The sequence below is a fragment of the Pantherophis guttatus genome, chromosome 12 (assembly GCF_059756535.1).
Source record: "Pantherophis guttatus breed Tessera chromosome 12, ASM5975653v1, whole genome shotgun sequence".
NCBI classification, from domain to species: domain Eukaryota; kingdom Metazoa; phylum Chordata; class Lepidosauria; order Squamata; family Colubridae; genus Pantherophis; species Pantherophis guttatus.
In genome coordinates, this window is record NC_142074.1 from 14,564,892 (window position 1) to 14,590,000 (window position 25,109).

Below are 25,109 nucleotides of genomic sequence, written 5' to 3' on the forward strand. Positions count from 1 at the left end.
GCCGACGTTGGATTCCTACGCTTCATTGGATCGGGGAAGCCGCGCCCCCTCCCTCCACGGTGGCCCAGATTCCAAAGGGGGTGGGCGCGGTCAGCGGTAGCCCCGCCCACCTGGTTATTAAATTGCCGGGGACCTCGCCCTGCAAATCGGGGTAAGGCTTGGAGGAACGAAGTGTTGTTTTTTTTTTATCAGAGTCCTTTTCCCAACGCCTGGGAATTTGGCAATTTGCATAACATTTAAATAATTAGCATAGGTACCCGCAACAGGGCAAGAGCGGCCCCTGTACTTGTCATTCCAAATGAAAGAAGAAAAGGGGGAAAAGGGCGGAACTGCTGCAAAAGTCTGGCTTCAAAGGCGGAACAGCCGGTGCGCTTTACGGCAGAGAGGGCTCTTAACACGTGTTCGGTAGCCTTGTTCGGAAAGGAAAGGTGGTTCCCGTGTTCGGCTGGAAGTGGGGGGGAGTTTCGGTGGCTTTGCACCCCCCAATGGAGGCTGTCCAAGAGGAAGATCCCTCCGAGAGGGAGCTGATCCCGAGCGAGGAGGACGAGGTGGAAGAGGTGAGCTCTCTCCCAAGAAAAGAAAAAGACTCTCTTCTGATTCTGGAAGTTGGATTTTTATTATTATAAAATCCTTCTCTGCACCGGATCGGATAAGTAGCAAGGATGCATTTCCACGACCGACCGGCGGGTGGCTGCTTTTTCCTGCATTGAATGCGCTTGAGTGAATTGAGAAAAACTCTGCCCACTGTAGCACGTTCGATACAATGAATGCGCTTCAGTGGAGTGGGAAAGTCTGTAGAGATTCTCAGTCATCCAAGTCATGGTTGTCCCAAAGGCAGGGGTGAAATCCAGCAGGTTCTAACAGGTTCTGGAGAACCGGTAGCGGAAATTTTGAGCAGCCCCTGACCTTCGCACTTTCCTCCGCGAATTAAAAACATGGCTGTTCAATTTGCCCAGCCTGGACTGATGGGGTTTGGGTTATTTTAATATGTTTAATATGTGTTTAATATATATTTTAACATGTTTTATCTGGTTTGATTTTAATTGTTGTGAGCCGCCCTGAGTCCTATGGAGATAGGGCGGCATACAAATCAAATAAATAATAAATAAAAAATAATAAGTTCGGAGAACCGGCAAATACTACTTCTGGCTGGTCCCAGAGTGGGGTGGGAATGGGGATTTTGTAATATCCTTCCCCCTGGAGTGGGGTGGGAATGGAGATTTTGCAGTCTCCTTCCCCTGCCACGCCCACCAAGCCATGGCATGCCCACAGAACCAGTAGTTTTAAAAAATGGATTTCACCGCTGCCCAAAGTTGCTTTTTTAAGGAGGTAACTGGACTTTCTTGTTTTTTTTTTCTTTTGAAGACGTTTCCCTTCTCATCCAAAGAAGCTTCTTCAGCTCTGACAGGATAGTGGAGGAATGGAAGGATTGATACTCCTTGCAGACAGCTGGAAATTTGCATCCTTTTAGAGCAAGAGGTCTTCAAACTTGGCAGCTTTAAAGACTTGTGGACTTCAACTCTCAGAATTCTCCAGCCAGCTAGGTTGTGGAGTTGAAGTCCACAAGTCTTAAAGCTTGCCAAGTTTGAAGACCTCTGTTTTAGAGGGTCCTTGAAGCACTTGGAGGTTTATCTGTGTCCTCAGGGTCACCTGAGTGGTGCTCCTGAGTCCTGTAGTCTGCAATTTTTTCCCCTCTGGAAACCCATTCCTACTCCCACACCATTCCAAGGGTGTTCATCCCAAATTGTATAGCTAAAAGCAGGGGTGAAATGTAAAATTTGTTACTACCGGTTCTGTGGGCGTGGCTTGGAGGGGGTAATGTGACTGGGTGGGCGTGGCCAACTTTTTTTATTTTAACTTTTCAAAGCATTTTTTCTGCAAATGCAAAAAAATGCTTTGAAAAGCCTCTGCCGATCAGGAACACAGCTGGGATCGTCAGAGCCTTTTCAAAGCATTTTTTAAACCACCTCTTCCACTGAAGAGATTGCAGGAAAAAAATGCTTTGAAAAGCCTCTGAGATCCCAGCTGAGCCGCGCACTCATCAGAGGCTTTTTTTTTTTTACTTTTAAAAGCATTTTTTCGGCGGAAGAAGTTGTAGAAAAAATGCTTTTAAAAGTGTAAAAAAAAAAAGCCTCTGATGATCATGCGGCTCAGCTGGGCATGGTGGGGGGGCAGGGATTTTTGCTACCGGTTCTCCGAACCACCTGCCGCCATCGCTACGAGATCAGGCGATCCGGTCTGAACCAGGAGCATTTCACCCCTGGCTAAAAGTATTAATTGAGAAAGGCTCTGTAACTAGCATGTTTGGGGGGGAAATTTGTGTGTGTTGGCTTGCTATGGTCCTTGGGGTTGCGAAGAGTGGACACAATTTAGCAACTGAACAACTAAAGCCTGTTGAATGCAGGGATAATTTACCACAAATTATGTTACTTTCATCTGGATTTACGAGTTCTTGCTTTATTATATACGTTGACCGCAGCAAGGCTATTCTATGCACAAAAATGGAAGGACACTTCGATTCCTACCATGGACGAACGGTTGCAGAAGTTGACGGAGTTGGCTGAAATGGCAAAACTGACCACTCTGATTAAAGAAAAGAACTTTTCTTTACAAAGTACTTTTGTTTCCACTTGGAGACTGCTTCTGAACTTGGTGCTTGAAGTGGAAAAATGAATGAAACTCTGACTTCGGGTTTTACCCAATAGAATGATAGATCTTGACTGAAATGGCTTGTTCCTATTATTATGAAAAAGCAAAAAAGTTGCAATTTGATGTTAATGTCTTTATTTTACTGCAACAGAGAGAGTCAGAAGTCAGTGTTTCTTCTTATCTTTTCTCACGTCTCTTGCCCCTTTTCCTCCCCACTGCTTTTCTATTTACTTTTTGTATTTTACAATATTTTGTAACTCAATAAAATGTTAAAGTGATGAGTTCTTGCTCATTGGAAGTCTTTTTTCCCCCAGGTGGACGAGGAAGGGGCAGCCAAGAAGCACCGGCAACTGGTAGATGCCCTCACCGCCTTGGTTGGTGGGAAGCGGTAAGAGAGAAAGTCCTTGGTGAGGGAGACTGAGAACAAGCCATCCTCAAAGGTTACCATGCAATCCTTTCCCACTAATAAATTGGTTATTGTCCTTCTTGCAGAAAACGAAAGGTTGAACGTACTGAGGCCAGCGCGCAGATTTCAGAATTCGATGTGGGTGGTGGAGGTGAGATTTATTTATTTATTTATTTATTTTGCTTCTCACTGTTAAATCCATACAATACCTTTTAATTACCATATTTTTCGGAGTATAAGACGAACCTTTTTCCCCCCTAAAAGGGGGTGAAAATTTAGGTGCGTCTTATACAGTGAATGTAGCCCCGCCCACCCACTGGCCCCCGCCGTTTCGCCTCTGCCTCCCAACAGTTTACCTACTTGCAGCAAGCAGCAACAGCTCCTTTCAGCTTCAGCACATCCTAATTAGCACAAGTTGATTGGATCGGCCTCCCGACTCAACTGTTTTGCTCAGGGCTCTGCTGATTGCTGCAAGGAGGTAAATTGCTGGAGCAGATTTTTTTTTTCTTTGTGCTAATCAAGCTATGCTGAAAACAAAAATGAAAGTAAAGCAGGCTGTTTGCTGCAAAGAGGCAAAATTGCTCAGAGACAGAGGCAGATTTCCTTTTCTTCTTTTCCTCACCAAAAAAAGGTAGGTGCATCTTAATAGTCCAGGGCGTTTTATACTCCGAAAAATATGGTATGTACCATCACATAGTAAAACTTTTACTCTGCAACAGTCTAGGTAGTCCTTGTCTTATGACCACAATTGAGGCCCAAAATTTCTGTTGCTAAGGGAGACATTCGTTAAGTGAGTTTTGCCCCCATTTTACCCCCTTTCTTGCCACCGTTGCTAAGTGAATCATTGCAGTTGATAAAAGTTTGTAACCCGGTTTGTTGAGTGAATCTGGCTTCCCCGCTGGCTTTGGCTTGTCAGGAGGTCACAAAAAGTGATCCCGTGATCTTGGGACGCAGCAACGGTCATACGTATGAGTCGCTTGCCAAGCATCTGAATTTTGATCACACCATCATGGGTCTGCTCCGAAGGCCGTAACTCTGAAAATTGTGTGTAGAATAACAGTGTGAACTTCGACATTCCTGACTCAGAAATATCATGGCCTTTTGCAGATGCCAATGAGAAAGTCCAGCTCTCGGAGCTGCTACAACCGGTTTCTGCTGTGCCAGCTCTGCGCCCCGTTCGGAAACAGCTGAAAAAAGCTCAGCAGAAAAAACCAACTGAAATCCCACTTAGTAAGGAAGACACTGAAAGGGTAAGTCAGAAGGACAGTATTATTTGCGGGAACTGCACTGGTTGCCAATTTGCTTCCTGGTGCAATTCAAGGGGCAGGTTTGTCACCTTTAAAACCCTTCGTGGCTTGGGACCAGATTTTCTGAAGGACCGTCTCTTGCCGGTCACATCTACCTGACCCATCGTGAGGGAGGGAGGAAAGGAAGGGAATTAGAGTAGGAGTGAGGGTAAGAGGCCAAACAATGTCAACTGGCGGCCCCTAGGGGGAGAGCCTTCTCTGTGGGGGCACCTACGATCTGGAACGAGCTCCCCCTGGAGATACGGAGGATCCCGGATCTGTGCACCTTCCGTCGCGCGCTTAAGACTTTTTTATTTCATCAAGCTGGCCTGGCCTAAATCTTCTCCCCTTTTTAAATGTAAATTTTAATTTGTTTTTAAATTATGGGGTATTTTAAATTCAGCCAAATTATTTAATTCGTTTTTATTCTATTTTAAATTTTTGTATTTATGTGTTTTATCCTGTGGTTGTTCTCCGCCCGGGAGTAGGGCGGTATAGAAATTTAAATAAATAAATAAAATAAATAAAAATAAGAGAGGGAGAAAGAGAGGAGGAGAAGGAGAAAGGAAGGGGAAGTAGGGAGGAGAAGAAGAGGGGAAGAGAAAGTAAGAAGGAAAGAAAAGAGAGAGGTGGTAGGTTTGAGGAGAAAGATTGCTGTAGAATAAAAAAGATGAAATGGAAGAAAGGCAACCCCGAACAAATATAAAGATATTAAGATAAAGAATGAATTGTTTAAAGAATAAAAGAGAATAAATAGCAATAATTAGAATTTAAGAGCAAATGAAGATGTTTATGTAAGCAAGCATAGAAATATTGAGACATGATAAAAGAAAAGGAGAAAAAAAAAGGTTTTGGCAAAAACTGTAATAGAGTAAAATGTATTTGAATTTGATTAATTGTATAAGATAAGATATGGCCAATACTCTGTTCAAAAAAAATGTGGGTAAATGGGGGTGGGGGACACCAATAAAACTAGTTTTTTTTTAAAAAAAGCCCTTCGTGGCTTGGGACCAGATTATCTGAAGGATCGTCTCTTACTGGTCACATCTACCCGACCCATCAGAGCGGAGAGGCAGGGAATGTTACAGGTCCCATCCTGGAGGGAGATTACACCTGGTGGGATCCAGAAGAAGAGTCTTCTCCCTAGTGGCTCCCTCTCTGGAACATCATCCCCACAGAGATTAGAATGGTCTCCACTCTAATACTCTTCCGGAAGGCCCTGAAGATCTGGTTCTGCCAGGGGGCCTGGGGAACATAGAGTGGGATGGAGCCCATTAAATGGCTCATGTGATCAGCTGTTGCCGGGTGGGTGGGTGGGAGATGGGGGGTGATTTTGTTATATTGTACTATACTAATTGATTTTTTTTTTTTTTGTTAGCTTTTATTGTTTTAAACGTGGTTTTATATTCTGTAAGCTGCCTTGAGTCGCCATGGGCGAATAGGCGGCAATATAAATTCAAATAAAAATAAATAAATTATTACTTACAGTATCTGTTGTTGGTAGGAATTTGCATTCTGAGTGATGGCAAGAATGCGTATGTTCGTGTAGGGAACTTCTAAAGAGAGATTTTTTTTTCCCATGCTGTAGAAATCGTTACCACATTTAAACAGATTCTGCCTTCTCTTGCTGCTCGCTAAAAAGCCTTTTATAGACTAGCATCTGCACTGAATTGTGACTGTCCTTCTCATTGCATCATTTATTAATTTATCTCGTATTTGAAGACCATCCATCTCCCTCGCAGAGCGACTCTGGGCCATGTACACGTAGATAAAAAAAACAAAAACTGTGAATAAATATTATAAAACTGAAACAATATATCAAAAAAATATAATAAAACAAGAATCAAATGATTAAAATTTGGAATTAACAAAAAGGCAGTAAAGTGCTTTTTGTCTGTAAAGTGCTCCCGGAGATGAGTTTCTGTCATTGACCCTTGTAATGTCTCCTTAATGGGATGCTTTGACCATCGGGGCCCTTGGTTATCTGGTTGTGTCTGCAGGTGGTAAGAGAAGCAGCTTACACGCAGACAGCCGAAGCGCTGAACAAATGGGATCCAGTCGTGAAGCAGAATCGACGGGCAGAGCAGCTGATCTTCCCGCTGCAGCAGGAGAGCGTGAGCATTTTGCCCATCGAGGAAGTGATATCGGGTTGGCAGGTCAGTGTTATTTGGACCCTTATGATCATTAAAGTTGGTCTTTTCTGGCTGCAGCAATGTGGTAATCCCCTAAAACAGAGACCGGCAACCTTAAAAACACTCAAAGAGCCACGAAGGTCCTAACCAGAAGCCCCTGTTCAATCCTGGAGCCATCCAGGAGTCCGGTTACCCCATCATAGTTTCCTCCTAACGCACCGTCCTTTTTCCTCTGCCGACCAGAAGTCCGGTTCCCACACATAGAGTCTCCTCCTAGCACGGCGTCCTTTTTCCTCTACCTGTCCTAACCGAAAGCCCTATCAATTGTGGAGCCGACCAGCAATAGGGAGCCACAGCAGAGGGATGAAAGAGCCACATGCAGCTCCAGAGCCGCAGGTTGCTGACCCCTGCCCTAAGATATACCCTGTGCTGTATTGACCGTTTACCATGCTTTTCCTAGCCCGTGGTTCAGCAAATTAAGATAAAGGTAAAGGTTCCCCTCGCACATATGTGCTAGTCATTCCCAACTCTAGGGGGCGATGCTCATCTCCATTTCAAAGCCGAAGAGCCAGTGTTGTCCGAAGACGTCTCCGTGGTCATGTCTAAATGCTAAAAGGCGCATGGAATGCTGTTACCTTCCCACCAAAGGTGGCCCCTATTTTTCTACTTGCATTTTTTACGTGCTTTCGAACTGCTAGGTTGGCAGAAGCTGGGACAAGTAACGGGAGTTCACCCCATTACGCGGTACTAGGGATTTGAACCGCTGAACTGCTGACCTTTCGATTGACAAGCTCAGCATCTTAGCCACTGAGCCACCGCATCCCTTTTTTGTCAGTAAATTAGGTTGGTTCTATTCACGTAGGAAGTTGAGTTGTAATTGTGCTTCTTATTTCTTCTTATTTCTTTCTTTCTTTCTTCAAGTCAGATTTCACTCCAGGCAACTACCTGGACTATTTTAGAAACGGCTTGTTCTTGTCTCCCGTCTAGGGCAGAAAGAGAATGACTGGCTCACAGTCACCCATGTGGCTTCCATGTCTTAGCCAAGACTAGAGATCCCAATCTCCTGGTTTTATCACAGAGTATTTCACCATTTGGCTAGGATTTGCCCATCATTCTAATCCATAAATGTGAGTGTGTGTGACCATTGCAACTTCCAATCTGGTTCATAAGTAGGCCCCATAGTAGCTCTTTAACTTTGACTGGTCAAAAGTCAAGGACTATCCCTGTAATATTTTGATTATCTCCAACTTTCTTAATTTCAGTCAATTTAAGGGAACAGACACTGTATCCTTCTTGATCACTCAGTCATCTCCCAGTGCATCCTGATCCTACTTTAAGCTAACTTTGAAAACCACTGAGATGGCTCCCACCGTTCTGTAGTCTGCCTTCAACAATAGCAGCCATCTTGCTGGTTTCATCAACCTCCCTCAAAAACCTGGCCTGAACTTATTATTATTTTTGTAAGGTTTTTTTATTTTTTTAACTTGAACATATCTTCCATTAAACAGTGTGTTTAATGTCTCTGTGCTATTAAAGTCAAAATTTACAGTATTTGTTACATTGATAATAATTTTCTAATCTTACAATAAAAATCAGCATTATAACGCTATTCATTTCTCCCTCTTAACGTATCTTCTACTGAAAATATAATATTACATTAGATATAATCTTAACAATCATATTGATAATCATATTATCTACATCTCTATCTTAACGTACTGTATGTTCTTTATTTCACTGATCTCCATTTATTTCTCACTTCTATTTTTGTTCTCCGATGTCATATAATATTCAGTTTGTTCTTTCTCCTTTATAGCAAGCGTTAATCTGTTCATTTCTGCACATTCTAATATTTTCCTAATCACATTCTCATCCGTAAGGATTTCGTCACTTTTCCAATTTTGTGCAAATACAATTCTAGCTGCAGTTAATACATGTATAATTAAATATGCATTTCCTTTACTATAAGTTTCGGGCAAAATCCCCAACAAAAATATTTCTGGTTTTAAATCAATGTGCTGCTTTATCATTTTTTCCAACCACATTTGTATTTTTGTTGAATATTTTTTTGTCCTCTAGACATGTCCACCACATATGATGATATGTCCCATGTATCTGGTGACATTTCCAACGTTTAGCTGATTTATCTTTAAACATCTTTGCCAGCCTCACACGTAGTTTATGTCTACATGCCCCCTTTGCAGGCCCGGACCCCCTTGGAGCAAGAGATCTTCAGCCTTCTCCACAAGGCCCAGCAGCCAGTGAAGGATCCACTTTTAACCCCCCAGGAAAAAGTCTCATTGAAAGCCATGAGCCTGGAAGAGGTAAACCTTGTCCTGGCTGACCCCATCCCATCCTTCACCTTGCCTGCCCTGTCGTGCTTGACTCTGCTGTGACTTAACAGAACTTCCAGCCAGCTCTTCTTTGCTTCTTCCATGTATTCCAGGCTAAGCTGCGCAGAATGGAGCTCCAGAGAGCCAGGGCCTTGCAGTCCTATTACGAAGCAAAAGCCCGACGGGAAGGGAAAATTAAAAGTAAAAAGTAAGCACTGGTGGAATGCCACAGGTGGGAATGTGTTATAATGAAAGGAACTGGTGCTTCCCTATATTCAGGTAGAATATAGGAGAGGAGAATAAGGAAAGAATAGAATAGAACAGAATAGAATAGAATAGAATAGAATAGAATAGAATAGAAATAGAATAGAACAGAATAGGGAAATAGAATAGAATAGAATAAGGAAATAGAACAGAATAGGGGAATGGAATGGAATGGAATGGAATGGAATACGGAAATAGAATAGAATACTAAAATAGAATAGAATAGAATAAAGAAATAGAACAGAACAGAACAAGGAAATAGAATAGAATAAGGGAATAGAATAGGATAGAATAGAACAGAATAAGGAAATAGAATAGAATAAGGGAATAGAATAGAATAAGGGGATAGAATAGGATAGAATAGAACAGAATAAAGAAATAGAATAGAATAAGGGAATAGAATAGGATAGAATAGAACAAAATAAGGAAATAGAATAGAATAAGGGAATAGAATAGGATAGAATAGAATAGAATAGAATAGAATAGAATAGAATAGAATAGAATAGAATAGAATAAGGAAGTAGAATAGAATATTGTCAGTTTGAATGTACACTAATTGGCATACATTAAAGTGAAACTTCGTTGCATACGGCTCTCAAAGGGTCAGCATCTCCAATATACACTATATAATATAACATAAAATAAATAAGTACAGAATTGTGCATATACACACATATATGTCACAGAGAAACAACACAGTCTAGTGCAGATGTATATGACGAGAAAAATGAATCTTGTGAATTTACCAGACGGATGGCCTAGGGGACAAAGCTGTTATAGAATCTGGTAGCCCTGTTAGACATACTTAGCACTGGAAGAGATTCCTTTTGGTAGATCCTTGACCTTAGGACCAATCTGATAGCAACCATTCAGTTATGATAGATCCCCTCCAAAAGGAACTGAAGACCTGGTTCCAATGTGATCACATTCCTGATATTTGGCATCCGGCCTGTGTTTTATGGCCGTTTCAGGATCCCACAGTCACAGTAGTACAATTTATGATGGTTTTGTAGGCTCCGTTACAGTCGTAAATCGAGGACAACCCGTATGATGGGGGATGTAATATATTAAAAACATCCAGAGGACGAGCGGTTCTGGGCTCTCCTCCAGTGCTTCGTCCTCTTGGCTTGCGTTGCCTTCCTTGAATCCAGAAGTGGCGGCAACTCTTTTCTTCACAACTTGGTTGATTACATCCATGGCGTTTCTCTCCTCTCTTCTCACCCCAAGGTTTCACAAAATGCTTAGGAAGGGGAAGAGTCGGAAGATCTTGCAGGAGTTTGAGACGTTGCGGAAATGCAACCCGGAGGCTGCCCTGGAACAGCTGGAGAAGATTGAGAAAGCACGGATTGAGGTGAGGCTGGTCTTCTTCCAAATGAAGCTACCATATTTTTCGGACTATACGACGCACTTCTTTTGTCTCCCAAAAGGGGGTGAAAATGTCTGTGCATCTTATAGACCGAATATTGCTGAAGCCCCGCCCGCCCGCCAGCCATTTTTTGGCTTCCACAATCCCTGTTTCGGGCCTTTTTTCAGCCTTTTTCAAGCCTTTTTTTTTCTTTGTTTGGCCCATTTTCGAGGCTTTTTTTCAGCCTGTTTTCGAGGCTTTTTTTGCCTGTTTTGGGGGCTTTTTCAGCTCGCTTTTGGGGCTTTTTTCGGCCTGCTTTTTCAGCTTTTTTCGGCTCGTTTTTGGCCAAAAATGGGCCAAAAAAGCCTTGAAAACAGCCCCCAAAAGCCTTGAAAATGGCCCCAGAAAAGCCAAAAAAAATGGTCCGAAAAAAGGCCCAGAAACAGGCCGAGAAAAGACTGGAAAAGTCCCCCAAAAAAGGTAGGCCAAAAACCTTTTTTTGTTGTTTTCCTCTTCTAAATTTAGGTGCGTCTTATAGTCCAAAAAATACGGCAATACCTGTATACTGCACGAGTCAAAAAGAGGGCTGTGAAAACCCTCTTTTCCCTTAAACCCTCTATAGGCCCCCTCACATCCTGGACATAAATTGTTTCAACCTCTACCCTCAAAACAACATTATAGAGCACTGCACACCAGAACAATTAGACACAAGGACAGTTTTTTCCCGAATGCCATCACTCTGCTAAACAAATAATTCCCTCAACACTGTCAAACTAGTTACTAAGACTGTACTACTATTATTCTTCTCATCTTTCCTATTCCCTATCTCTTTCTACTTATGACTATAACCTTGTTGCTTGTATTTTTATGATTATATTGTTTTATTTAGTTTCCTAGTATGATTTGATTGCTTATTTAGTATCCTATGTCTATCACTAAGTGTTGTATCTTATGATTCTGGATGAATGTATTTTTTATGTACACAGAGAGCTTATGCACCGAAGACAAATTCCTTGTGTGTCCAATCACACTTGGCCAATAAAGAATAAAAATGAGGCCTCTCTGCTTCAAGATAAACCTGCAGGCATTCTTGGTTTTGGGGGACATCAATGCTCCCTTGCGTTGACTTATTCTGTCTTTCTTTTTACAGGAGAGGATGACCCTCAAACACCAGAATAAGGGCAGGTGGGCCAAGTCAACTGTCCTTATGGCAAAGTACGACCTCCAGGTAAGGGAGCATCGGAGAAGGTTTCATCTGAACATCTTAAGATGTTAAATTGTGGTGGCACAGTGGTTAGAATGCAGTACTGCAGGATAATTCTACTGACTGCCGACTGTCAGCAGTTCAGTAGTTCGATTCTGACCGGCTCAAGGTTGACTCAGCCTTCCATCCTTCCAAGGTCGGTAAAATGAGGACCCAGATTGTTGGGCTGATTCTGTAAACTGCTTAGAGAGGACTGTAAAGCACTACGAAGCGGTATATAAATCTAAGTGCTATTGCTATTCCTCCTTCCCTTCCTTCCTCTTATTTCCTTTCTAATTCTCCTTCCCGGTGGCACAGCGGTTAGAATGCAGTATTGCAGGCTGACTCTGCCAACAGGCAGGAGTTCAATGACCGGCTCTAGGTTGACTCAGCCTTCCATCCTTCCGAAGTTGGTAAAATGAGAACCCAGATTTTTGGGGGGCAACAGGCTGACTCTGTAAACCGCTTAAAGAGAATTGTAAAGTGGTATTTAAGTCTTAAGCGCTGTTGCTATTTAATGGAGTCGCTCCCAGTATTGCTACATTCATCTCAAGAAAGAGATGAATCCTAAAGGAGAAAATTGTCTAAGGAAGATTAACTATGCGTACTGGTTCATTCATTAATGTCTTGCTTTTTGCAGGACTTTGGAAGTTGTAAGAATACCAGATGCCAGAAGTAGCTACTCCTTAAGTTTTACTATTTAACACCTCATCCCTAGTAGATACTGGGCCAAAAACGTGCTTCATAAATTACAAGTTGGCCCAGCGTATCGGCTCGGATATAATTTTGGCATCCTGCACAGCTTGTGGTTTGCTTCTTGTTCCTTTTTTGTTCCTGGTTTGGATTAGTGATCTCTGAAGATTTAGATAAAAATAAGGAAGTCAACGTGAGACTTGCTTTTGTGTTGATCTACTTGCAGTATATTTCTTTGGCTGCTGTATGGTGATTTCCGACCTTTTTATTTCCCAGGCTAGGCAAGCTATGCAAGAGCAGCTGGCTCAGAACAAGGAACTAACCAAGAAGGTCTCCCCTGCCTCAGAAAGCGAAGAGGAAGACGTAGGTGACAACCCTGAAGCAGAGAAGGATCTCGTTCCAGATGTCGTCAATGAGAGGTATATCGGAATGGCTTCCAGCAACCCCTGGATGTTAGGAAAAAGTCCCGCAGAATCCCAGGAGAAGCCAAATCTCCCAACAGAAGACAGCGAAGAGAGCGAGGGAGAAGGAGAAGAACCGTTCATGGCCAACGAGAAAGATCCGTCTCAAGGTTCTGATGGACAGTGGCAGAGCCTGAAATGTCAGCAAGGCAGGGCTGGGCTTCAAGGTGAGCTGCCAAAGTATCCAGAAAAGCTTTAATCATATCTTAGGGCAGGGGTGGGCAACTGTGGCCCTTTTACAACTCTGTTGCTGAAGTCGTATTTCCTGCAATCAAGTTTGGAGCGGTTTACCTTGAGTTTGTATCTATTGTGTGCTCGTGTATTGTTGCGGTTGAAGCTGATCCGACGATCAGCTGGGCGACGATCAGCTGTGACGCGCGATTTAGATTAGCTAGACTCGTCGGACTTCCTGCTTTCTTGCTAATCTAAATCGCGTGGCAAAGCGGATTTCTTCACAGGATTTCACCCCTAAGCGATTCCCATGTTATCCTAGCTAGCACGTGTGAACATATCTGAAACAGAGTTTTGCTTTAGTCCACCCTGGCAGCCTTTTCCTGTCATGCATACCAGAGGTGGGTTTCAGTAGGTTCTGACCAGTTCTGAAGAACCGGTAGCAGAAATTTTGAGTAGTTCAGAGAACCGGTAGTAAAAATTCTGACTGGCCCCACCCACATCTATTCTCTGCCTCCCAAGTCCCAGCTGATTGGGAGGAAATGCGGATTTTGCAGTAATCTTCCCCTGGAGTGGGGTGGGAATGGGGATTTTACAGTATCCTTCCCCTGGAGTGGGGTGGGAATGGGGATTTTATAGTATCCTTCCCCTGGAGTGGGGTGGGAATGGGGATTTTACAGTATCCTTCCCCTGGAGTGGGGTGGGAATGGGGATTTTATAGTATCCTTCCCCTGGAGTGGGGTGGGAATGGGGATTTTACAGTATCCTTCCCCTGGAATGGGGTGGGAATGGAGATTTTACAGTATCCTTCCCCTGCTATGCCCACCAAGCCATGCCCACCAAGCCATGCCACGCCCACCAAGCCACACCCACAGAACCGGTAGTAAGAAAATTTTGAAACCCACCACTGATGCATACTATCTTGATTCTTCTGGTCCAGAACCTGGCAATGGAGAGTTGCCACCAGAGGCTCCGCCGAGCCCCCCATCAGGGGAGCAGCTCTTCCTGAGCGAGAAGCTGAAACGCATCCGCACCCTGGAGGATCTTGAAGAGGGCCTGGATCCAGAAGACGTTCCACAAGAAGACGAGATGCTCCAACCCAAGGAGACCCAGCCCTCCCAGTCGGTGGGCGCCGAGTCCCTGCTGCAGCCCCAGATCAGCAAGTCCAAGAAGTCAGCCAAGCAACGGACCCTGATTGATCTCAAGGCGGTCCTTGCGGGAGCACCGTGTGCCACGAGTTGCCCGCTTGTGCCTGCTGCAGTGCAGGATGAGGTGAGCATCAGTGGGCAAGGAGAGTAGACTGTTCAGGTAGAGGAGTGGTGTCAAACTCAGTTTCATTGAGGGCCACATCAGGGTTGTGTTTGACCTTGGGGTGGGCATGGCTAGGATGGGCGTGGCCAGCTCGACGTCACTCGTGTCGAGGGCGCCTGTGATGGCCCAGCGAAAATGGGCTCCCAAGCTCTGTTTTTGGCTGCAACGGCCTCCTGCAACCCTCTACCAGTGCAAATGGAGCTCGGAAGGGCCGTGGGCTCCGTTTTCACTGGCAGAGACACCGTGGGCTGGTCCTTCGCTGTTTCCAGGATGCCCCTGCGGGCCTGATTTAAGCACCCCGCGTCCGGCCCATGGGCCTTGAGTTTGACACCCCTGATTTAACTGATCTCACTAATGGCAGTCTCTTGGACTGCAAGGCGATCCAACCGGTCAGTCCTAGAGGAGATCAACCCTGACTGCTCTTTAGAAGCCAGATCCTGAAGATGAAACTCAAATACTTTGGCTACCTAATGAGAAGGAAGGACTCACTGGAGAAGAGCCTAATGCTGGGAACGATTGAGGGCAAAAGAAGAAGGGGACGGCAGAGAAGGAGGTGGCTGGATGGAGTCACTGAAGCAGTCGGCGTGAGCTTAAATGGACTCCAGAGGATGGTAGAGGACAGGAAGGCCTGGAGGAACGTTGTCCTTGGGGTCGCGATGGGAATCAGAAGCCCCCGATGGATGTTTGCTTGGGTCTAGTAACTGGAGCCTAAGCTCAGTTGAAACTGGTCAGAGTGGGCTACAGCAGTTCCTCTGTATGAGCTGCCCCTTTCACTCATTTCAGGGTTGAGTCCAAATCACATTAAACCAAATTAGAAAGACAAGACAGATCATGGCCTGTTACAAGAATATTCCGGCGGCTCCCTTGGGCTTCTTAAATGTGTCCACGAGTGGAAGAAACTGAGGTATGCTTTTGTTCTTCAACCGGGCACACATTCCTCAGTATCTTCTAGCTGTGGACAGACTGTTTCAGGGGTCAGCAACCTGGGGCTCTGGAACCGCCTGTGGCTCTTTCACCCCTCTGCTGCGGCTCCCTGTCGCTCAAAATATGCGACACAACCGCCAATGTGCGACACCCGCCGGCACACGATTTATTGAGCTTTTCAACCCCCGGTAGGCCAACCATGGATAAATCCAAGAAAAGAAAAGTTTCAGAAGAAAACAGAATGTTTAATTCAACTACATACGCTAGTTTTGTGGCCGCTCAAGAAATAAGTCAGGCACGGGAAGGGTTTTGTGGCTCCCGGTCTTTTCTTTTCTGTGGGAAATGGGTCCAAATGGCTCTTTGAGTGTTTAAGGTTGCAGACCCCCTCCTCTAGTTTGCAGTGCATTAAGGACAACTCAAACCACGGCTCCCTGAGATTGAACTTGGTGGGGAAGCAGGTCATAAGAGGTGCATGGAGCCCCTTTGGGTTGGTGGTTAAGACACTCGGCTAGAAACCAAGAGGCTGTCAGTTTTTACTCCAACCGCCTAGTGAGTCCCACCTCTGACCATGAAGCCAGCTGGGTGACCTTGGGCCAGTCACTCTCTCCCTGCCTTAGGAAGGAGGCGGAGGAGGAGGCAAGGACAAACCACTTTGGAAATTTGCTTTAAAAAAAAGAGGGCGTTCCAAGGAGTCGTTGCTCATCCAAAGGGCACCGAAAGAAGGCGCAGCAATCTGGGCTGGTCCTCAGAAGAAATCCAGATAAACAATTTGCCCCCCAAGACAAATGAGTGCCTGCTTCTTAACCTTTATTTATTAACCTTTATTTATTAACCTTTATTTATGAAGGAGAATATTTGTGGCTCACGGTTGACATGAGGAGTCTTTGGTGCTCTCCGAGTTTGGATGTTTTCTTGCAGAATGTTTCATGACCAAGCTAGGTAATCTCATCAGTGCTCTGATCAGCACTGATGAGATTACCTAGTTGGGTCATGAAACATCTGCAAGAAAACTAGCTCAGAGAGCCCCAAGGATCTCTTATAATGTTTATTTTTTTAGCTTGTGTGGGACAGAGACGTTGGGAGAGACAAGACCCCAAACACTTTATTTGCTCCATTCCATACTGTTTCATCTCCTTTCAGGGACCAACAGGATCTTTATAGCAAGAGTAGAGTAGAGTAGAGTAGAGTAGAGTAGAGTAGAGTAGAGTAGAGTAGAATAGAATAGAATAGAATAGAATAGAATAGAATAGAATAGAATAGAATAGAATAGAATAGAATAGAATTAGAAGAGAAGAGAGGAAGAGAAGAGAATGGGAATAGAATAGAACAGAACAGAATAGAATAGAGGAAGAGAAGAGAATGGGAAAAGAGAAGAGAGGAAGAGAAGAGAGTATGGGAATAGAGAATAGAATAGAATTAGAATAGAATAGAATAGAATTAGAATAGAATTAGAGCAGAATAGAATAGAATAGAATAGAATAACAGAATAGAATTAAAATAGAATAGAGTAGAATAGAATTAGAATAGAGTAGAATAGAATAGAATAACAGAATAGAATTAAAATAGAATTAGAGTAGAGTAGAGTAGAATAGAATAGAATAGAATAGAATAGAATAGAATAACAGAATAGAATTAAAATAGAATTAGAGTAGAGTAGAATAGAATAGAATAGAATAGAATAGAATAGAATAACAGAATAGAATAGAATAACAGAATACAATTAAAATAGAATAGAGTAGAATAGAATTAGAATAGAGTAGAATAGAATAGAATAACAGAATAGAATTAAAATAGAATTAGAGTAGAGTAGAATAGAATAGAATAGAATAGAATAGAATAGAATAGAATAGAATAGAATAGAATAGAATAGAATAGAATTCTTTATTGGCCAAGTGTGATTGGACACACAAGGAATTTGTCTCCGGTGTATAAGCTCTCAGTGTACCTAAAAGCTACAAGTGATAAATCATGATCATAGTCATCATAAATACATTCATCATGAATCATAAAATACAGCACTTAGTGATAGTCACAGGATACTAAATAAGCAATCAAATCACACTAGGAAACTAAATAAAACAATGTAAAGATACAAGCAACAAGGTTATAGTCATAAGTAGAGAAAGGAGATAGGGAATAGGAAGGATGAGAAGAACAATAGTAATACAGCCTTGGTAGATAGTTGGACAGTGTTGTGGGAATTAGTTAAGCAGTCATTGAACATTTTTTTTAAAAAAATTCACATTCAAAATAGCCCAGAGAACCATAACCTTCATCCGTTGCATCGCCTGTTGACTGAGAACCTAAGGAGCTGCTTCTTCACCAAAGTCTGTTTTTATTTCCTTGGGCAGCTGGAGTCCGACGCAAGCCAGAGGCAGATGATCCGAGAGGCTTTTGCGAGCGACAACGTCTTGGATGACTTCCTGAAAGAGAAGCGAGCGGCTGAAGAAGCCGGCAAACCGAAAGCCATTGATCTGGTGCTTCCCGGATGGGGCGAGTGGGGAGGTGTGGGGCTGCATCCAAGCAAAAAGAAAAAGAAAAGGTACGTTGAGGGATGAGCTTGGATGGCTATCCAGGCCCCTGCCCTGTTCTCAGCTCAATCTCTCTGCTTCTCTTAACAATTAACCAATGGAACGGCTTGCCACCAGAAGTTGTGGGTGCTCCATCAATGGAGGTTTTTAAGAGACTGGACAGTTATGAGCCAGGGTGGCGCAGTGTTTAAGAGTGCAGTACTGCAGGCTACTTCTTCTTTCTTTTTTTTCCATATTTTTTTATTATTAAAAAAAAATTAACATACGTAACATACATGAATCATAATATATAATATATAACAATATACACAATACAAACAATCGAGTGCTCCCCCACCCCTCGGGATCATTCCTGCTTCCAAAATCTTAAAGCTTCTTCTGGTGGTGGTATCCCCCTTCCTCCAGAAAACATATATATTAGGAACTGTTTCCAGATTCCATTGAAATCATTTACTTTCATTATGCCCCTCCTTACTTTAATATTACAAGTCAATTTATCATTTATGGCAATTTCCCATACTTCCTTATACCATTCTTCCAAACAACAATCACCTCGTGTCTTCCAGTTCCTAGAAATCATTACCCTTGCTGCGGTCAACAAATTTGTTATCAACTCTTTAGTCTCTTTTTTACACTTTATATCTTCCAATAGTGAGAGTAATGTTACCTTTGGTGCCTCTTCTACCTTTATTCCTACAATTTCTTCAATCTCCTTAAACACCATCTTCCACAATTTTTGCACAAATTTACAGTCCCACCACATATGTAAATACGTTCCTTTTTCCCCACAACCTCTCCAACAATTATCTGAATAGTGTTGATTCATATTGCTTAATCTAACCGGAGTTAACAAGTAACCTGCAGGCTACTTCTGCTGACTGCCGCCTGCCAGAAATTTGGCCGTTCGAATCTCACCAGGCTCAAGGTTGACTCAGCCATCTGTCCTTCCGAGGTCGGTAAAATGAGGACCCAGATTATTGGGGGCAAGAGACTGACTCTGTAAACCACTTAGAGAAGGCTGTAAAGCGGTGTATAAGTCTAAGTGCTGTTGCTATCTATCTATCTATATCCACTAGAGCTGTGGTGGTACAGTGGTTAGAATGCAGTATTGCAGATTAATTCTGCCAACTGCCAGCAGTTCGATCCTGACCGGCTCAAGCTTTCCTTCTTTCTGAGATCGGTAAAATGAGGGCCCAGATTGTTGGGGGCAATATGCCGACTCTGTAAAACCACTTAGAGAGAGCTGTAAAAGCACTCTAAAGTGGTATGTAAGTCTAACTTCTATTGCTATTTGTCCAGAATGGGTATACAGTCGCTTGAGCAGGGGTTTAGACTAAAAGACCTCTAAAGTCCTTTCCAACTCTTGTTATTAAATTAGGTTCCTCATTAAGCCAGCGCCTGGACCCCCAAGGAAAGACCGCCACCTGCCCCACGTCCTGCTGAACGAACGGCGGAATGTTTTAGCCGCAGCTCATCAGGTGAGAGCAACATTCTTCCCGTTAAAATTTTGTGCATTTAATTGGATTTATTGATTTGATGGACGTAGTTGCCCATCTCACGACAGTGGCTCCCATTTAAAAGCAAAGCCAGAGTTGGCAGGTTAACAATGCAGAGCCTAAGCCGACAGATTCACAAGCCATGCTAACTCCGAATCAAATAAACCACACACTAGCTGGTTTTTACCCAAAGCACTTAATTTGGTCTTTGAACTTACTAACTTGTTTTCTGGGTTCAACCAATACAATGAATTGTTAGAAGAATTAAATGGCCCGAGTTTAACCAACATGCGAAGCTAACCAAAAATATAAAACCCGTTTAGAATAAGAATGCCACTACTCCATCTTTTGTTGTTGTGGTTGTTGTTAGTTGCGAAGTCGTGTCCGACCTATCACGACCCCACGGACAATGTTCCTCCAGGCCTTCCTGTCCTCTACCATCCTCTGGAGTCCATTTAAGCTCAATCCATCTTTAACCTGGTTTAAATGAATTGTGCGTACCCAACCAGTTAAGGTTAAGTGCAAGGAACAGGAATGGCACCTGCTGAGATAAAATCCATAGGAAGAAAAATAAATAGATTTGAAAACTTTTTTTTTTATTTCTGAGAATCTTATATAATTTCCAGAAATAATACTAAAATTATACATGGGTGAAAATTTTGAAATATTGTAAGGCTTTGGGCTTTTCTTTTTTTAGTTTTTTGGCTCGGCAAGTATCTGAAACAATTTCTAAATCCTAACATGGTGTGTAAATCAGGCCATTGTTTTATATCTGAAAATTGAGATTCAGGATGTATGTTGCCGAGTATCCGTGTTATACAAATTGTGAACTTGGGGAAAATAAATGAAAAACCACTTAAGTTTAAAACTAATCGCTAAGTCGGAAGGCAGATATCCCTCTGCTGCCTTATTCCGATATTGTGCTGGCTTGAACGATGAGCCCTGGTGGCGCAGTGGTTGAAGTGTAGCATTGCAGGCTAACTCTGCCCACAGCCTGGAGTTCGATCCTGATGGGGCTCAGTATATAAACCTATTGCTAGTGCAGATTCAGACAATATCACGCTCTACTTTTCAGTCTTTCCTTTCGGGGCGGACAGTGATTCGATCAGCCTAACCAGCCAGGAAATATGACCAGATAAATTAATTCCATTTTTATTGCAAAGCTGCATTTAAGATAATTTTGCAAGCCTGAAATTACACGCGTCTCTCTTTTGCAGCCTGAGGACACTAGGGAGGATCCCTTTCTGAGTCTCTTATCCTGACCCCTATCCAGTTGGGGAAAATGTTGTCTAACCTCTCTCTAGACCAGGGGTGTCAAAACTCAAAGCCCAGGGGCAGGATTCGGCCTGTGGAGTGCTTAGATCTGACCCATGGGGCCACCCTGGAAACAGCGAAGGACCGGCCCGTGGTTCCTTTGCCAGCGAAAATGGAGCTTGGAAGGGCCATGTGCAGCCCTTGTAAGCTCTGTTTTCGCTGGCAGAGCGTTGCAGGAGGCCGTTGCAGCCAAAAATGGAGCTCGGAAGCCCGTTTTCTCTGGCAGAGCACTTGGGCCGCCACAGGCACCCCGACATGAGTGATTGTCGAGCTGGCCATGCCCCCCCTCCCCAGGTCAAACACAACCCTGATGCAGCCCTCAATAAAATTGAGTTTGACACCTTTGCCCTAGACAGCATCTCTGCATCCCATCTCCCAAGGTCTTTCTCACATACCATGACGGGTCCTTTTCTTCCCACAGGTGAACCAGCTGCCCTTCCCCTTTGAGAACAGTCAACAGTTTGAACGCAGCATCCAAGTGCCAGTGGGCTCCACGTGGAACACGCAACGGGCTTTCCAACAGCTGACGGCTCCCCGGATCATCACTCAGCCAGGCCAGATCATCCGTCCCATCACTGCAGAAGACACCAACCTGATCCATCAGAAGGACAAGCCGACAGCCGCGGCTGGACTGAAATCAGATTTGGAGTTAACCCTCCCTCTCCGTCTGCCTCGTCCCCACCATACCCCAAAGAAGAAAGGCCGGTAGGAGTGAATTTGTGCCGATATGACCAACGGGCACATTGGCATCTTATTGGCATTGTCCAGAACGGATGTCCTGCCTCTGGACTTTTCTTTACTTTGATGATGATCCTATATATACAGTAGTAGCCAAAATTGTGGAAACCTTTTGGGGAAAGTGTATTTTCTAAAACTAGCTAATAACACTTTTTGGGGGGTAGTAGTACCATAAAATTATATATCAATGGAAAGATAATTTAATCAAGAACATAATGCAATAACTTTTATGAAGGATTTGCTATTAGAATAGCACTTACAGTATAAAGAAGAAAAATGAAACACGCAGAAAAAACGAGATATACAAAAATCACCATAGAAAAAATGAGATATACAAAAATCACCATAAAAAAAATGAGATATACAAAAATGATGATGTCAGTTAATTGGGTAACCTTTAGCATGAATTATGGCCTTACAACGTCTTCCCATGGAGTGAACCAAGTTTTTTAGTTCTGCAGCTGTTCTAATGTGAAACCAAGATTGAAGGATGGCTTCTATTAACTGAGTTTTATTGCTTCTGACTAACAAGTTTCTTTAGTCGGCTCCATAGATTTTCAATTGGGTGAAGGTCTGGGCTATTCCTAGGCCAATCCAGCAGTGGAATATGATTATCTTGAAACTCCAAAAAAAAAAAAAAGTGGTGTTATTAGCCATCAAACCTCAAAAATACACTTTTCCCAAAAGGTTTCCACAATTTTGGCTACTACTGTATGAGGATCTTCTATACCAAGGGTTTGCCTGCCCAACTGGAAGATTTACTTGCTTTCTTTCAAATGATTTGGTTTTATTCCCTAAACCTCGCTCACCCACCCCCTTTTTTAAAATACTAAAGAAGTTAGTTAAAACTCTTTCAACTCATCCCTTCTTGACAAATGAGCTAACTTGGGAACAAGCAGTCCTATAACCATGGCCCTCTTGCAGGCACCATAATATAGTGTTAAATAGGCACCTTAGATCTCACAGAAGGATAAGGCACCATTTTCTCCAGTTAAAAACCTCATCCCTTCTCCCAAAATAATTGGCTTGATTCTTCCTGTTTGGGGAGAGGTTAAGGTGCACCCCAACCCTGCCAGAGAAAAAAGAGAGAACATGTCACTCCATTTGTCTGTTTTAAGACCTCTGTATTATTGCTCATAATTCCACTCTCCTTAAGCAGGATGGAAAACAAAAATATAATTCACGCAGCCGAAAAACAAAATTGCAGTTTGGATGGAGGAAAAGAAGGGCAAAAACCACAGGAAGTTTTCTTGCTGAGACAACCCAGGTTTTTTAGCACTAGAAAAATGACCGGAACCAGCCAACTAATAAACTGATCTGTATATTTTTGAAAAGTGTCTCATTGTGCTTTCTTTTTTCCCCCCCCTAATGCCAGGAGTGTATTTTTGTACCAAGGGCGAATTTATGATTGCGTTTTCTTTCCTCCTAAATTTTCTCAACAAGATGCAAAAAAAAGAGAGAGAGAGAGAGAGAGAATGAGTGCCATTCAAAATTTACAGGCTTGACTTTAAAAATTGGGGCTTTGCCAGAGTTCGTAGACATCAAAAAATAAATTAGGCTGCTTGCTTATTACGAGTTCTCTGAAGTTTGTTACAATTCCCTTGCTTAGCTATTGTATTGATCCACAATTCAACCGTTTTTTCTAAATTTTCAAATCCTTACGACCGAGAAGACGGTTTAGATAAGGTTAATGTTTCAGATGCTTAGGAAGGTGAGTGGGTAAGACAGAACGATATTAGGAATTGGCAGGTGAAGTTTTCATATCTTTACATGCTTCCCTCTTCTCGGTGACAGGAAGAGGATAAATTTTGCAAACAAAACAGTTGCATGTAAATTGACTCTCTTGCATCATTTTATATGTGTTGCTTCATCAAAATAGCAACATATTTTTGTTAAAGCCTATTAGCTTCAAATAGATGGGTGGTCCTGCCTCCAGGGGGCATTTCCCCCATTTCCCTCTTTTTTTTTTTGTCCCCATTTTGGAGAACGTGAGTGTCAGATATCAAGCCAATGCTAAGCATATCAAAAAGGCCACTCTTTTTGGGCAAGGATACTAAAAAGACATCATTAAAGGAGAATATTTGTAGCTCAGGGTTAAAATGAGGGGTCCCTGGTGCTCTCTGAGCTTGCTTGTTTCCTGGCAGACGTTTCATTACCATACTAGGTAACCTCATCAGTGCTAGGGAAACCATAAATCCACCTTCGTGCAAATGAAAATACGGCATGCCGATTCTAACCCAGTGTCCTAAACGAGTCGCAAAGGATACACCCCCAGAGACGTGGGACTTAATTCTACCTTCCTCCACCCCAAGGATCCTTGAGAAAGGAAGGATTACAATACTCATCATGCCCAGCAAACATTGCTAGTTAAAGGTAAGAGTAGCCAAAATAAAACAACCCTCCACAATTAATCAGGTTGTGAAATTTCTGCCACTTAACATTCTATTTAGTTTTCACTTGTGAGAAAGCTCCGATACAGGGTAGTCCCTCGGCTTATAAACTATTCGTTTAGTGACTGTTTGAAGTTACAACAGGGCTGAAAATGTGACTTACGACCGTTTTTCAGACTTACGACCACTGCAGCACCTCTTATACGACCTGACAAGCAAAGCCGACGGGGGAAGCCACATTCGCTTAACAACCGTGCTTCGAATTTAACAGCGGCAATTATTCGCCGAACAACAGTGGCAGGAAAGGAGCATCAACCCTTCCGTTCCCCTGCCATCCAGTCAGAGCTGAAGAAGCTCCTGGGATGGGAAGGGAAACGTCTTCGAAGACAAAACCAGAAAGCCCAGCTGCCTCTTGTGAAAAAATAAAGGACCTTTGGGACAACCTTTGGTGACCTGGATGACCGAGAACCTCCCTAGACAAGGCGGCAAGAAAGGCTCGTAAAATGGAACAAAACTCGCTTCGCCAATTCTCCCTTAACCACAGAAATTTGGGGCTCGACGGTGGTCGTAAATCAAGGACTCGCTGTATTAAATTTTCAGGCAGGGGTGGGATTATAGCTACGCCGGGTTTTTTTGTCGTCGTCTCCGCTTTGCCGTTCTCTTCCAAACAGAAGCTTTAAAACGGGGGATTTAAATCGGCAGCCAGACAGATTGCAAGCGATCCTTGACTCCGTTCCAGTGTCTGCCTCCCCCTCCCCTCCCTCTCCGCCCACCCCTCTAAATCTGTTCAGACCTCCGTTAAATCTACTGCAGCCGGCTACTCAAAAGCCCGATGACCGACACTTCCTTTGCCCCCCCCTCCCAACTTGTTCCTGTCTCATCCACCAGGAATTATCTCGACTGACCTAATTGTTTACATCTCGCCCGGATCCATTTGGGGCAGTATTTTCTTTTATTTCTCCCGCTCGCCCCGCCTTAAACTGGGGCGGCATATGCGCTGCTCCTGTTGAATTGCAGGCCAGAAAGGCAGAAGAGCAGCCGAACAGCTGGAAGGCTTCGCCTTATCCTTTGCATGACAGCTAGTCCTCGACTTTACGGCCTACAACAGAGGCCAAAATTTCTGCGGCTAAACCAAAAGACAATTGCAAAGCGAGTTTGGCCCTGTGATATGACCTCTCTCGCCGCTGTCATTAAGTGAATGCACTGCAGTTAAGTTGCTAACTGAATCTGGCTTCTGCGTTGACTTGGCTTGTCAGAAGGCCGCAAAACGGGGATCAGGACGCCAAAACCGTCATAAATATAAACCAGTTAGCAAAACATCTGGATTTTTGATCAGGTGAAGCAAGGCGACGCTGCAATGGTCATGTGAAAAAGTGGTCGTAAGTCACTTTTTTTTTTCGTGCTGTTATAATGTCCGACGGT

General features: G+C 43.4%; 1 protein-coding gene across 1 annotated transcript; it reads left to right on the plus strand.

Moving 5' to 3' along the window:
- The first annotated feature begins 78 nt into the window (after positions 1–78).
- Positions 79–22,631, plus strand: UTP14A (UTP14A small subunit processome component). The gene is made up of 14 exons (XM_034424078.3): positions 79–557; positions 2,964–3,037; positions 3,142–3,206; positions 4,163–4,305; positions 6,342–6,497; positions 8,678–8,797; positions 8,920–9,014; positions 10,298–10,421; positions 11,566–11,643; positions 12,628–12,979; positions 13,924–14,255; positions 17,570–17,760; positions 19,128–19,227; positions 20,981–22,631. The coding sequence occupies exons 1-14, from the start codon at positions 486–488 to the stop codon at positions 21,266–21,268; spliced, it is 2,190 nt and encodes a 729-aa protein (XP_034279969.2). The 5' UTR covers positions 79–485; the 3' UTR covers positions 21,269–22,631.
- The last annotated feature ends 2,478 nt before the right edge of the window (positions 22,632–25,109 follow it).